This window comes from Acartia tonsa, chromosome 10 (assembly GCF_053477335.1).
Source record: "Acartia tonsa isolate MP-2025a chromosome 10, ASM5347733v1, whole genome shotgun sequence".
NCBI classification, from domain to species: Eukaryota; Metazoa; Arthropoda; class Copepoda; order Calanoida; family Acartiidae; genus Acartia; species Acartia tonsa.
Window position 1 is genome coordinate 37,195,563 of NC_137269.1, and position 16,007 is coordinate 37,211,569.

At 35.0% G+C, this 16,007-nt stretch overlaps 2 protein-coding genes across 2 annotated transcripts in view; both read left to right on the forward strand.

Moving 5' to 3' along the window:
• Positions 1-10,989, forward strand: LOC145330569 (sodium/myo-inositol cotransporter-like). The gene is made up of 6 exons (XM_080175189.1): positions 1-235; positions 2,079-2,150; positions 2,883-2,931; positions 8,277-8,332; positions 9,003-9,062; positions 10,783-10,989. Exons 1-6 carry the CDS (start codon positions 152-154, stop codon positions 10,987-10,989), a joined length of 528 nt encoding a protein of 175 aa, XP_080031315.1. The 5' UTR covers positions 1-151.
• Positions 10,989-16,007, forward strand: part of LOC145330568 (sodium/glucose cotransporter 4-like) — a 26,615-nt gene continuing 21,596 nt past the window's right edge. The window contains exons 1-6 of the mRNA XM_080175188.1: positions 10,989-11,175; positions 11,492-11,553; positions 12,124-12,170; positions 13,051-13,128; positions 13,355-13,394; positions 14,088-14,180. Coding sequence (XP_080031314.1) covers positions 11,062-11,175; positions 11,492-11,553; positions 12,124-12,170; positions 13,051-13,128; positions 13,355-13,394; positions 14,088-14,180 — 434 coding nt within the window. The 5' untranslated portion in view covers positions 10,989-11,061. The remainder of the gene's footprint in view (positions 11,176-11,491; positions 11,554-12,123; positions 12,171-13,050; positions 13,129-13,354; positions 13,395-14,087; positions 14,181-16,007) is intronic.

A 16,007-nucleotide genomic window follows, 5' to 3' on the forward strand; every position in this document is an offset into this window, starting at 1 on the left:
TGTCTGTCAGAGACTCTAAACAAAAATATACATACATTATATTTCTCTCTCTCTATATATATACTAGTTACCATTCTAATCTAACACGTGTATACAAAAAAACGCTCTCCAATTTATATAAAACCATTTGTTTATATTAGAAATACTAAAAATGAGTGAAAAAGAAGTGTTGAACAGTGTTGATATAGCCATTGTGGCGCTATATTTTGTGGCGATACTTGGTATAGGAATAAAGGTATAAAAATATTTTATTCATTATTTTCTGCTCTGTTTATTAAAGTCATAAGGCAAGTTTCAATTCAAAATATAACAAAGATTCATAGATAATTTCCATTAAAAAAAAAAATACCCCACCCCTTCACAAAAAAAATAAAAAAGATGTTTTACCAGCCGGCCGGTGAAAAGTTGAAACCTCTAAGAAAAAGTTATTTACTTATTAGTCATTTAATTAACATTATTAAATGTAATCATCGATTTAATTGACTTTTTATAGATATAAGTATAGATCAATTTGCCTTCAAGTTATCCGCGTTTCAAAAATAAATTTTGCATATACTTAATGTATAAGTACTAAGGGCTTTTGTCTGAAGCTTAAGATCTCATTAACCACTGAACCTATTTTGGGAAAGCTTTACATAAGTTATGTGATGGTTTTGGTCTATTTTTTTCAGATTTAAGTCTTGGGATTTTTTTACAAAGGGATAAGTAGGTTGCGGGTAAAATCCGTAAAGATTGTGTGTTTTAATTAAAAAACAGTAGTAGAACGATAAAAAATGATGTTTACTTTTTTTAAAATTTGTTGTCTATAGTTTTTTTTCAATAATTAGTGAATATTATCGTTCTACTACTATTTTAAAGCCTTAAAACACGCACTTTTACGGATTTTACCCGCAACCTACTTTTCCCTTACTAACGAACTATTCTATGTAGGAAGGGGACTTCCCAATACCTCTTGTAGAAAGCAGAATATTTTTATTCTGGTGATATATTACTCCCTGTTTTGATGATAGCTTTAAATGACTCTTGAAAATGTTCTTTTGAAGGGTTACTAAGGTTAGGTTAGATGATTGCCCCGCAGGGGCTAGAAATAAGATAAAAGCTGCTGTAAAAATACGACGAAACGCCCCTTAAGAGGCGATGTCACGAAACGGACTAACCCCGAATATGGTATCTATAGAACTGTTAATATGTCGGTAATGCATGCATTCTGAGCTGGATCTTAAAATCCTTTTAATGGTGCGCTATATCGGGGTGCGCCAAATTTCAGCCAATCACAGCGCGGCATTCCATACAATGCCGTGCTCTCATTGGTGGAAAGTTGGATCGCCCCGATCTGGCGCACCATTAAAAGGATTTAAAGATCAAGCTCTGATAACTTGAGTCGAAGTTTCCAGGGAGGAAGGGGACATTAAGCTATTTATTACACTAGTCCCCAAAGTTTTAATAAATCATTTTCTTAATAATTGGCTTAACAACTTTGAGATTGGTTGGTTCATTAAGTTGAGTGTCTAAACGTTTGAACCACTAATTGTAATCTACAGACAGCACGACCTAAAATTTTCAATATAGTGTCAAAAATACTTAGCTATTAATGCAGGGATCTAAAGGGATAAGACAATGTCCGATAAATTGATGTACATCCTTAATAATTATACATACATAAGATTACCCCTTCTGTAGATTACAATTTGTGGTTGAAACGTTTGGACTCTCAACTAAACCACCTAAGAACAAAACTTTACTACAAGATCTTGTGTACTATTGTAAAAAAAACAGTCCAATATCCCCTCCCACTCTTGCTATAATAGTTATTTCTCGCATCGTATTATAAACAGCTTTTCGCGGATATAGAATGTACAATTATAAGATTACAACCATTTTTTTAGCCCCGAGGTGCCGAAGGCACGGGCTAAAAAACTGGTTTTAATCTTATGATTGTACATTTTTATATTCGTAGAAAGTTGGATATAATACGATGCTAGACATAGTTTTTTCGTATGGATGAGAACCGGTTTCTATCCACCGGATTCGAATGAATACGAGAAATGGATATTTTAATCCTTGTTTTTATTTTTCAGCAAATGTTTCGGAAGAACCGGAATACAATAGAAGGCTACTTCCTAGCTGGCAAGCATATGTACTTTTTACCGGTAAATTCTTTTCCAGTATGGCTTCCAAACCGTTTAATATCCGCTGGATTAGAACCGGTTCTATGCCATACTGAAATCGTATTATAGCCAATTTTCTACGAATATTAAAATAACAATCATTATAGCCCTTTATTCCGTGCCTTCGGCACTTCGAGGCTACCAAAACTGGTTTTAATCTTTTGGATAATTGTACATTTTGATATCCGTGGAAAACTGACTATAATACGATGCTATGAACTATTTGTTTTGTTTTCATTCAATAAAAAAACTTAGTTATCAGCAAAAATAATTAAAGTTTTACCAAATTAAGCTTCTAATTTGTGTAAAACTACATTGCAAAAAACGAAATTATTATTGAATCCTATGTAAATTTTTACGAAAGCGTATAGCCTCTCATTAATTTGTATTTTAAGTATCATGGCAATTCATGATTACGTAGTAATCTATGCAGTAATTCATATATTATTACTTGGATGTTGCACCAGGTTTTCATGTACTCTGATAAAGTGCGGCTCCATCTCCTTCCATCCTATTGGATGAATGAACCGACCAATAAATGAGGTCCATGTTAGCAACCTAAATTGACGACAAATTTCCCCTGTGTCAATATATCCACGTATATATAATATCCATTAATACAGAATACTTTTAAACACTCTTCAACATACTTTTTTTCGCCCTGTCGTTCTTTAAATCAGCAAAACTTCTCTATATTTGAAGTTATATTTGAAGGTAGGAGCCTCGTTGTTTGCCAGTAACATTGGAAGTGAGCATTTTATAGGTAATATTTTTAAAAGCGAACTTTTCTATAATTAGGGTCGGTCCGTCCGTTACGGTTAGCTCTTTTCGTTAAATTAAACAGGTTAGAATTGTCCTATCGATTTTAAACTTTGCAAGATGATTTCTATATCAGTTAGGTACAATTTAAAAGGCGCAGCAACTCTTAACCGTTACCAGAAAGTCCGTACGTCCATTTAAAACATGTTGATTTTTTACTTTTTTGACAACAATTTTTTGTGTGTTAAAATTATCCTATTCATCTGATTTTTGGTATACTGATTCCTATTACAACAAGGTTTAATGTTAAAGGCAAAGCATCTCTATAATCAAGTCCTAAAAATGTAAGTATGTCCTTAAACAGTATCATGCATTTAATCAGTTTTGCAACAAATTTACTTACAACTTTGTCCAGACTTATGCATTAATATTCTGCTTATTCAGTTCTGACACTTTATAAGCGTTAATGTGCGTTTGTCCTTCAATTTAAGAGCTTCGCTTTTATTGATGTTGTCCTCCTTGTTAACTTATAGAAGAGAAACATATAGGGGTGTATACTAGGGGGGGCCTAAAAAATATTAATTTTATAATTTTTATTTTATTATTTGTCGAAAGTTGTATATGATACCCTACTATACATAATAATAATAATAATAATTTATTTGGAATTCAACAAGTAGATACATTATTGCATTGGTTAATAGCCCACTGGCTATGCGTAAATGGTCGACAACTGTTACGTTGTTGGCCCTTTCCGTATTACAATAATACTAGTTACAATATTTAGTACAGGATGAAAAATAATTATGTTGTATGATCGTATCCAACGCTATATCTAGACTTCTTGATCCCTTACAGGGGTGCCGTGGATATGAAATAATCATACCCAATCACTAATGTGATTATAGTCTATAAGACCGACGAGCTGCTTCGTTAGTTCACATGTCAATGCTGTCCTTATCCTGGGCCTGGCCCGTGAGCCAGGTTCAAGCATCAAAGAGCATGACATGACCGAGAACCACGTTGACGACCCCCGGGAGATTGGGTTGGGAGGGACTATGGGAGAGGGTGATATAAGTTTGAATGTTATGTTAAGTATTGGGATTACTCATGATTAATTAATGTATACTATTTGAATGATTGATATAATTTGTTGTGGTGTGGAGTGTAGTTTGTAAGAGCATTTAAACAATGGTTTATTACACTTAGTTTAAGGATTTTGAGACATTTGAAAAGAAATTTGAAATTTGAAATTTGAGATTTGGGACAAGTAGCAGCAAGCAGCAAGCAAGCAATTGAGTAATAAATAAATAAATAAATAAATAAATAATTAGTAAAAAATAAATAAATAAATAATTAGTAAATTGGCCATAGGCAGCGTGCATTTGGACTCAAATTATCCTTGTTATGTGCTTTAAAATTCAGCTAGTTTACTTAATGTATGATGACCCTACTTATTTGACATGCCGACAAAGTTTCCCGACAAAAGTTTGCCGACCGAGTTTACCGACAAAAAAGTTTACCGACAAAAAAGTTTACCGACAAAAGTCTACTAATAAACGTGTTAGACAGATAAACGAACAAACAGTTATGTAGTTTAGGCGTATTCTTTGATCAGTCGGTTAGACACACACGTGTAACATTTCATCATCTTTAATTGTTTAGGAGTGTAAGTTAATATTCTAAGTATGTATGTGTGTTTGCGTGTATGTGTGTTCGCGTGTGTCTGTTCGTGTTGGGGGTTGTGTGATGTCAGGTTGAAGTGGTTGGGGTGGTTATTTAAATATGATAACGGGGGGGGGTTGAGATTGATGACCTTAGGGGAAACGTCCCTTTGCGCAAATGTCCTCACGTGACCACTTGTTTACTAAGTTAAAAAAAGGGGTAGTTATTAAAGTTGCGCAAAGAAAAAAGATGCATTTTATTGGGGGTGGGGGATTTCTATTATTTTATTGGCTTAATATGTTGCTAAGAAATTCTACCGACAAAGGTATTACATTTCCGTTTAATTGTTTATTGACCGTTGCCAAGCCCACATCCTAAGTTAAATTAATCTGCTCCACCTGTGTTAATTTTGCACATAATTTTACATCCGCTTTACTGCATAAATACCGTGATGTCTGGTAATATCCATCAGTTGCTAGCCGCGGTCGAGGCGATGGATGAGGACCCGCATCCTGTGGAGGGCGCCGACGTGAACGCCAACAACGTCGCCCCTGCCAACGCCATCGACGCGAACAACCTGGTTCAGGTCGGCCCCCAGGCCATGGGGTTCCTAGTGCAACCCGCTTTGAACCCCGACTTGATGCCGGGCTGGTACAGGAGTAGTCAGGTTTTGCATAGATTCTTTAAAGAAATATGCAAACTTGTGTACCGGTCCGGCTTCCAGTCAGTCATAAACAACGACGCCATTCGTTTGTTTAATGACGGGGTCGGCCTGTTCCGGGTGTTACAGGACTCCCTGCCATCCTCCCAGCGTTCGCAGGAGGAAAACGAGGAACAACTGGAGCTGCTCGAGGCCAGGTGCAATGGCTACAAGGAAAACGTCCTAGTGGCGTTGGCCGAGTACGACATTGCACTCAACCTCGAGCGCACCGTTGACCTCAGCGATGAGGATGAGCCTGCCGCCAACCAGGAGAATGCTCCGGAGTGGTATGATCCTGAGTGGTCCCTGGACACAAACTTATCCTCCGGCGGCGACGGCGATCTGGCCGACCTGGGAGACCTGGACGAGTTCTCCGGTGCTGATCAAGAGGAGGGAGAAGAAGAGGGGGAAGAGGATGAGGGAGAGGAGGAGGGGGAAGCCTCCTCCGTTATCACAGTCGACTCCGACTCTGATGTTGAGGTCGCCATCGAGGGGGCGCACAACCTAAGTGTTGAAATCCCCAACTAGTTGTCCATCATTCAACTAATGCCAACAATTGCCTACAAATGTCATCAATCTACCTCTAGTTCATCAAACATCATTATATAGTCTAAAGTGCTAAAATATCCTATGAAAATCATCGTAAGTTATCGTAAACTATCTTAAAATCTATCGTAAATTATTTTGTCGTAAATTTCTCGTCATAAATGCAAATATATATATAAATAACAAAATATTCTTTATTGATTATATTTATTGTTGTCGTATTGCAACGCTACTCTATTCTTGGTAAAGTTTGTTCGTTCTTAGTGAAAGGAATTTGATTGCTGGTAACCGTTTACGAATAAATGTAAATATTTAATTGAATTAGCTTGGAATCCTAGGTACTTATTCTGTTAATAACAGATTTGTGTAAATATTGAAACACGTAACGGAACTATAATGCGTAAAAATAAAAATAAAAATAAAAATAAAAATTAGCGTACTTACGTAAATATAATTACATGCGAATGTGCGACGCTTCTCTATGACTCGTTAAGTGTCTGTTTAGATTTATCGGTTAGCTAACAAGTAATAGAATTAAAAGTAAGTATCGTGAAAAACGTAGCAAAACTGAGAGGCGTGAGATAGCGTAAACTTACTAATGCAAAATTCGCGTATTTACTTATTCATTCGAGATCTTGTTTGTTTTAATGGAAAAAAATGCGCATTGACTTGTAGTAAACTGATTCGATAAAAGCTCTTAGGTACTTATTTTATTTTGATTTTATTTTGATGATGAATTTCGTGTGAATAAAAGTAGGAGTAGGACGTGCGAGATTAGGAAAAATTTAAGTTAACGTATATTAATGTAAAGCTTTGAGACTTAAAGTTGCATAAACTAGCAGAAATATGTTTGTGAGGAGTTGCGACGTTTCTCTATAATTCGTTCAAGTCTGTTTATCGAATAATTGAGGTAAAGAATAAGTAAAAATAATAATAAGGATAAGAATAAGAATAAGCTGCGAATCGGCTGCGAATCGGTTTGTATAAATTTACAGTATGAGATGAGTTAGGAAAACCATTAACAATTAACAATTAACAATTAACATTTAACAATGGATCCGCTAAAGGCAGAAGTAATGTTAACATGTACGAAAAATTTAAAATATACAAGATTTGGGCTATTCTGAAAGTAAAAGGTGTAAAAAGAGTTTTCTGTTAAAGAGATTCTTATCCTGCAGAGACTTGATATCTGCTGGTAGTCTATTCCATACGCTAGGAAAAGAAAAAAGTGGGAGGGATTTGATATACTGTTTATTTGTAAATTGAATGCTGTAATCGTTGTCGTTCCTTAGCCCTCTAGTTCGCACGTCTCTGTTTAATTTCCATGTATTGTCAAATGTCGCGGGTACTTTTTTACTCCTATAAAGATACATAAATCTGGCCGTGTTATATATTACTAGTTTTTTAAATGGGAGGATACCTAGGTCAATAAAAAGATCCCTTGTATGCGCTCTATTGTCGGTTCTGCTGATTATCCTAACTGCTTTCTTTTGTAAATTCATTATTGGTTTGATACGTACATTAGGCAAATCAACAAATAGGGGGCTACAGTAGTCCAACAGACTTTTCAAATAGGAATTATATATTAATATGAGATGCCGTTTGTGTAAGAGGTTTTTCATCATTTTCATTGTGAATATGATTTTACTTATTCTAATTCTTAAGTTATCAAAATGAAATTTATATGAGAGTTTGTTGTCAATGAGAACGCCTAAGTGCCTACAGAATTTTTCATTATCGTTGGGGGTAAGAGTTAATTTTGTTATTTTACTTGGGTCATTCTGTCCTTCATCATTCATGTCAAAATATACTGGAAAATCTCTTAGTAGACCGAGGTTGATATTATCTAAAAAGCGTTCGTTTCTTTGTAATCCGAAAATAAGAACTTTCGTTTTCTTCGGATGCAATAACAATTTATTACTACTGTACCACGCTAACAGTTTAGGCAGTTCAGTGTTTGCTAGGTTAATGAGATTGGCAAGCGTGTCGCCTCAAACCCGGCTCTGATCTAGCGGATATTAATCGGTTTCGAAGCCATACTGGAAACACATTCATTGCAATAGGTACACAATATGGCTTCTTCATTAATAAATTTTTCCTCAGATCTCCCCCCCCCCTTAGAATCAATAAAACAAGGACGAAAAAACAAACAGTTGCTAAACCTAGGTTTAACAAATATCAAGGAGGGAGGGGACATTCGACTATTTATTACACAAGTCCACTCAGTTTTATAATAACATTTTCTTGTTCGTTGGCTTAACAACTATGCAGGACTTTTATTGAATTTTGATTTCTTGCTTTATTAAGTGTCCTAACGTTTTATCAACTAATTTTATCCTACACAAGTGGTATTTTGTGTATCATCATTGGAGATGTACACAATTTATCGGCCATTGTCTTATCCATTTAGATCACTGAACAAATATATTTTATTTTAGGTCTAGCAGGCACAGGTGCAGCCTCGGGACTTGGAGTGGCTGCTTTTGAATTTAATGTAAGTCGATTTTTCATTATGTGTCATGGAAAGAAAACGAAGTAGCGGGTTTCGTCGTATTTTCACAGTAGCTTTTGATGGTTCCGCGACAAACGCAGGAGTCCCAAACGTCAGATTGGACAAACGCTGAATTGTTAAAATATTAATTTCAGTATTTCTATACAGGTTAGGCTAGGTTAAGATATGAATATACAAATAAGCCCTCGCAGGGGTTAGGCATTTAAAAAGCCTAAAACATGGTTTAAAAAAGAAAAGGTTAAGGGTCCACTCCTACGTTTGTCCACTCCGACGTTTGGGACTCCTGCGTTTGTCCTAGGACCCTTTTGATTATTTTAGGTTAAGTTTTAGTTGGTTAGAGCCCCCCGCAGGGGCTAGAAATAGGATCCTTCATTTTTTAGTAGTCAACCCACTCTATAATTCCATTTGCCAGTCCGTCCGTAACGCTATGGAAGAATGGTGATTTGGTATAGCTGAAATTTTTAGTGAAGATTCCCTGTATGAATGAGCATCCAGTATGTAACTTACTTTGTCCGTCGGTCTATCGTTTATGCTTTAAAAACATAATTATTATTTTCTATGAATATTGAATATTCTTTTAAAGAAGAATAATTTTTATTATTTTTTATATATTTTGCTATAAATACATGACGTTTTCTCTTTTTTTTTATAGGCGTTAATCCTGTTACAGCTCCTTGGATTTGTGTTTGTACCTGTTTTCATTGCCAGCAAGGTAGGTGGTATTTGTTGTAGACTGAAGTGAGTTTTGTAATGAAGAAGGGATGTGTTTGGTGGTGGAGATCCAATCAAGGGGGCTGGATAACCCCCTTTTGGTTTCCATCCCCCTTCACCCGTATACAGCCCCCTGGCAAGGGTATATATCTTTCTCGTATTCATTCGAATCCGGTGGATAGGAACCGGTTCTTATCCATACGAAAAAAACTATGTCTAGCATCGTATTATATCCAGCTTTCTACGAATATAAAAATGTACAATTATAAGATTAAAACCAGTTTTTTTAGCCCCGAGGTGCGGAAAGCTGTTTATAATACGATGAAAGAAATAACTATTCTACTACTGCCAAGGAGGTTGTCAAGGCAAAAAAAGTCATACCCCATGAAATGTTAGCAAAAAATACCCCTCTTTTCTAAGCGAGAAATATGCAATGATTCATAAATTATCGTAAAAAAAGGAATATTTGAAGCATGGCCGGTTGACCGTTGAACTGACGAAGTAAATTGTAGACTAGATGCTTATTGGTACAGTGAATTATCAACAAAAATTCTAGCTGTCTATCTTATATTGCTGCTGAGAAAATCTCATAGCATAACGAACTGTTGGACGTAAGACAGACAAAGTAAATTATAGAGTGGCTGCGCTATTAACAAAATGACTAAAAAAAAGCAAAAATTTATATTTCCTTTCTTTGACAATATAAATATAACATTTATTTGACAAACAAGTGTTTTTATTTCACTTTTTTTTAAATTCAGAAAAATTTTAATGTACAATAAAATATTATAGTTTGAAATATGAATAGAATAGCGGATGCGCCCCTAGCATCTAGGGACTCTATATTAGAATATATATGGAAGGAAAGAAAAATAGCATAAAACCATACCCAGACTTGTCTATAAAAATTAAATTGCCTAAAACCTTCTCGGGACCTAAAAATCTTCACTGTAAAAAAGATTCATTTTGGTTCAGCGGTTATCGAGATCCTTCGCTACAGACAAAAAAATCTTACTACTTTATATGATAGCATTGAAATTAGCGCAGATATGACGAAGCTGCAGTCACAACCATTATAAAACCAGGCGGCCTCGAAGATAATCAGCTGCCAGGGTGGGGGGAATAATTTAAGCAGTTGCCTAGGCAAAAGTCATAGTCGAGGCCAGCTAATACACCCTAAGCTGCAGCCACTCTAAGCTATACAATCAGCCGCAGCCACCCACCCAACGCAGCGTTGCCTCTATATTTCTGTATTAATCTGTCCCCTTTTCAAATATTGATCTAAAATAATGGTCGATAAATTGATATACATCCCCAATGAAAATACACAAAATTACTCCTTCTGTAGATTGAAATTAGTTGAAACGTTTGGACACTCAACTTAATAAACCAACCAATCAAAATTCACTCAACTCCCCAAATTTGTTAAGCCAACAAATAAGAAAACGTTGTTATAAAACTTTGGGGACTAGTGTAATAAACAGCCCAATGTCCCCTATCTCCCTGTAATTATTATGTGTTTAAGGTTCGAACCCTTTCTTTCATATCTTCACATTTGTTTAAGGTTTGAACCCTTTCTTTCAAATCTTCATTTGTGTTTAAGGTTCGAACATTTTTTTCAAATCTTCATTTGTGTTTAAGGTTCGAACCCTTCATTTCATATTTTTATTCTGTGTTTAAGGTTCGAACCCTTTATTTCATAATTTTATTCTATGTTTAAGGTTCGCACCCTGCCCGAGTACATGGTGAAAAGATTTGGAGGAACACGAATATCAACATACCTAGCTGTTCTCTCCCTAATTCTTTACATTTTTACTAACCCTTCATTTCATATTTTTATTCTGTGTTTAAGGTTCGAACCCTTTCTTTCATATCTTCATTTGTATTTAAGGTTCGAACATTTTTTTCAAATCTTCATTTGTGTTTAAGGTTCGAACCCTTCATTTCATATTTTTATTCTGTGTTTAAGGTTCGAACCCTTTATTTCATAATTTTATTCTATGTTTAAGGTTCGCACCCTGCCCGAGTACATGGTGAAAAGATTTGGAGGAACACGAATATCAACATACCTAGCTGTTCTCTCCCTAATTCTTTACATTTTTACTAAAATATCGGTATGTTACTTTTCATTTTTTAAAGCAAAGCTTTTCTATAATAAGCGTCTTAACGGCTGTCCGTACATCCGTCAATAACGGTTAGCTCTTTTAGAATATCAACATATCTAGCTGTTCTATTCCATATTCTTTACGTTTTTACTAAAATATCGGTATGTTACATTTTATTACATAAAAACCAGTGTTTTTAGCCCGTGCCTTCGGCATCTCGGGGTTAAAATAATGGATTTAATCTTATAACTGTACCTTTTTTATCCGCAGAAAGCTGTTTATGATACGATGCGATAATTAACTATTCTAATATGATTTATTTCAGGTTGATCTTTACTCTGGTGCAATTTTTGTTCAGCAGGCACTGGACTGGAATCTTTATGTCAGGTAAGTAATTCAGGGATCTAAAGGGATAAGACAATGGCCAATAAATTTATGTATATCCCCAATGTTGATACACAAAATTATCCCTTCTGCAGGTTACAATTAGTGGTTGAAACGTTTGAAAACTTAACTTGATAAACCAACCAATCAAATTTGTTAGGCCAACGAATAAGAAAACGTAATTGTAAAACTTTGTAGACTAGTGTAAGAAACAGCCCAATATCCCCTCTCTATCTGAAGGTAATTATACCAGAGATAAGTATTCTACAAACCGATGAACAGAGAGTGTTTTCGTTAAAATGCCTTGTTGAGCACAAATACCCCTCCACGTTTTTTTTAAATAAGAGGGTTTAGGTAGATTTTAGTTTGTTTATCTATAACTTTAGGTTTGGTCAAGCTATATTAGATACGGGATAGCCCCGCAGGGTTAGGGAACCTGAAGCGTAGACCCCGCAAGGTCTGGACCTCCGATAGGGGGTTAGAGAAGTTAACCCCCCCCCCCACACCCATTTTGTAAATTTTGTTTTAAAATTTAAAAGATTACAAAATTTATTAATTAATCATATGTATTAGTATTGGAGCTTTGGTGATCATCACAATTATCTGTACATTGATTGGAGGTAATCTTAAACATGGCTTGGCAGCCGCGCGTTAGCCGCGACTAAGCCTAAAATTAAAACCTGTTTGTAAGCTTAGTTTTTTTGTTTTTAAAGGGATTGTCATATTTGGGTCAGGTTTAGACATCCAGCTGATTTTAAAAATTGTTAAAGGTTGATTTCCTTGAGGCTTACAGGCGGCTGACGCGCGGCTGCTGAGTCCTGATTTTAAATCACATTGAATAAAAAAGATAATTTCATTATAATTCTGCCTGTTTCTTTAGCTTTTATTTACTGATGTTGTTTCAAAATTAATAATTATAACAAAAGAATTAAATTGTAGACATATTGGTCCATAGACGTCCAAGGTTTTTTTTTTTCGGGGGGGGGGGGAGGGTAAATACCCCTCCTAAATGGTTGGGACTGCCGTAGGCACCCCTAAAATCGTTTGGGGGGGTAATCGCCCCATTACCCCCCCACCTTCGACGTCTATGTGTTGGTCATAATATTATTTCTCGTATTCATTCGAATCCGGTGGATATGAACCGGTTCTCATCTATACGAAAAACTATGTATATCATCGTATTATATTCAGCTATCTACGAATATAAAAATGTACAATCATAAGATTAAAGCCAGTTTTTTTTATCATTCTATATCAGCGGGAAGTTGTTTAAAATACGATGCGAGAAATAACTATTATTGATATTTTGTCAGCTAATACTATAACATTAACCACATTTAATAAACTTTTTTATCTGAAGCTGAAAATTTCAATAATACTGAACCGATTGAGTTCTACCTTTTAACTTATGTCCTGGGATGGCTTTATGCTATTTCATTTGTAGCTTGATTATTAGAATGGTTTTAGGCTTTACCAATAAATAGATTTAAAATATTTTAGGTTTAGCAGCAGTTATCTACATTGATGTGCTGCAAGTTATCATCATGATTGCAGGATCAGCTGTTCTGCTGTTTAAAGGTAGGAAATTGTACGCGGCATTCATAGCGTAATTGGTATCGAGACTGTCAAAAATAGTAAGAGTAAATGAAAGGCCTTGGCTTATAAACAGGTGCAACCCATAACCATGCACAGTTAAGTTATGTTAAAAGAGTCCAGGAGTCCAGGAGTTTGAATGAGGGTTCTTTGGTCAAAAAAAAGTTTCGGTGAAAGAACAAAACAAATTGTTGACAAATTTATATTTCAGGTTTGAATGCAGTTGGGGGATGGGATGCACTTATGACAAGGTATCCTTATAATAAAGTAACAAGATGTCTGTCTGTTTGTCTGTCTGTCTGTTTGTATGTCTGTTTGTCTGTCTATACAGAAGGGTAGCTGTGAAGGTTATTTATAGCATCGTATTATAAATATATACTATATATATTATATAGCTTTCCGTGAATATCAAAATAAAAAAAAATCAATTTTGTTAGCCGCAAGGGACCGAAGGCCCTGACTAACACAACTGGTATTAATCTTTTTTTAATATTTGTGGAAAATTGTCTGTAATACGTTGCTATACATGATTTTTCTGTATTTTAATCTTATGATTGTACATTTTTATACTCGTAGAAAATTGAATATAATACATTGCTGGACATCATTTTTCAGTATGGCAAAGAACCGGTTTTGATATACAAGATGTTAAACGAAGCTATACTGGAATAGTTATTTCTTTCATCGTACTATAAACGGCTTTCCGCGGATATAGAATGTACAATTATTAGATTAAAACCAGTTTTTTTAGCCCCGAGGTGCCGAAGGCACGGGCAAAAAAACTGGTTTTAATCTTATGATTGTACATTATTATACTTGTAGAAAACTGGATATAATACGATCCTATACATGATTTTTCAGTATGGCAAAGAACCAGTTTTGATATACAAGATGTTAAACAAAGCAATACTGGAAATGGTTTTACCTAATATTTTCTTTTTTAGCTACATGCAGTCAACCCCTAATATAACATTTTGGAGTGCGGACAATAGTTCTGTTTGTGGCTTTCCTAGCAAAGATGCTTGGACAATGCTGAGGTTATTTTTCTTTAATAGCATAGTATCATTCACAATTAGTCCCCAAAGTCTGACTAAACCTGCGGAATCATACACAAACACTTTGGGCATGTCCCCAAAGTCTGAATAAACCTGCGGAATCATACACAAACACTTTAAGCGAGTTCCCAAAGTCTAGCTAAACCTGTAAAATCATTCACAAACACTTTAAGCGTGTCCCCAAAGTCTGAATAAACCTACGGAATCATTCACAAACACTTTAAGCGAGTCCCCAAAGTCTGGCTAAACCTGTAAAATCATTCACAAACTCTTTAAGCGAGTCTCCAAAGTCTGAATAAACCTGCGGAATCATACACAAACACTTTAAGCGAGTCCCCAAAGTCTGAATAAACCTGCGGAATCATTCACAGACACTTTAAGCGAGTCCCCAAAGTCTGAATAAACCTGCGGAATCATTCACAAACACTTTAAGCGAGTCCCCAAAGTCTGAATAAACCTACGGAATCATTCACAAACACTTTAAGCTAGTCTCCAAAGTTTGACTAAACCTGCGGAATCATACAAAAACACTTTAAGCAAGTTCCCAAAGTCTGGCTAAACCTGCGGAATCATTCACAGACACTTTAAGCGAATCTCCAAAGTCTGACTAAACCTGTAAAATCATTCACAGACACTTTAAGCGAGTCCCCAAAGTCTGACTAAACCTGCGGAATCATTCACAAACACTTTAAGCGAGTTCCCAAAGTCTGAATAAACCTGCGGAATCATACACAAACACTTTAAGCGAGTCCCCAAAGTAAAATAATGGATATTCAATCAATTGTCTCATCACTTATTACCTGAGTAGCTTAGCTTCAAGGGTTCCAAAGGGATAAGACAATGACCAATTAATTTGATGTACTTTCTCAATGATGATGCTTTAAATCACCCCTTCTAAACGTTTGGATACTCAACTTAGTGAACCAACCCTAAATTGTTAAACCAACGAATAAGGAAACTATATTTTTTTAATTTGTAGGAAAAGTTGGTTTTATAAGACAATTAAAATTTGACAAAAGTTCACAAGGTTTATAAAACTTTTGTGACCAAAAAAATTCAGAGGTCAATGTCCTTTTCTTCCCTGATAAAATTGTGAGACTTGTATGCCCTAATCAATCCTTCCTATTATCTTTTTTTCCATCATCATTTTTTTCTATCGTTTTTTTATATATATTTATTTTGACTTAATTTTATGGCCTGTATGAAAACAATGTGTGAATACATAATACAGCACTTTTCCATACTTTAAGGAAACTGACATATGAGTAGCAAATTTTCATATAAAATAAACATTTCAATAAAATTTGACTGTATATATAAATGAATATAATATTCATATTTAATTCATTTATTATTTTTGTTCTTTTTAAAAGCGAAGCTTTCTATAATTAGGGTTGGTCCGTCTGTACGTCTGAGATGGATAGCTTTTTTCATAAATTTAGGCATGTTAGAATTGTCCTATCGATTTCAAACTTTGCATGGTCTTTCCTGTAGTAATTAGGTACGATTTAGCAAGCGTAGCAACTCTATAATCATTACCAAAATGTCCGTACCTCCATTTTTAACATGTTGTTTTTTTACATTTTCAACAACTAATTTGTATGTAATCCAATTATCCTATTGTTCTGATTTTTGGTTTACTGATTCCTAGGACAACAAAGTACATTATTATAAGCAAAGCAACTCTATAATCAAGTCCTAAAAATGTAAGTATGTCCATAAACATTATCCTGTTTCAAGAAGTTTTTCAACAAATTTACGTTTTCATGTATGTAGACCAAAGAATGATAAGTGTAATCTAATCCTTAT

Coding starts and splice junctions, on each gene's coding strand:
- LOC145330569 (XM_080175189.1), top strand. CDS start 152: ATGAGTGAAAAAGAAGTGTTGAACAGTGTTGATATAGCCATTGTGGCG. Junction 236..2,078: donor TACTTGGTATAGGAATAAAG/GTATAAAAATAT, acceptor TTTATTTTTCAG/CAAATGTTTCGGAAGAACCG. Junction 2,151..2,882: donor AGCATATGTACTTTTTACCG/GTAAATTCTTTT, acceptor TTATATTTGAAG/GTAGGAGCCTCGTTGTTTGC.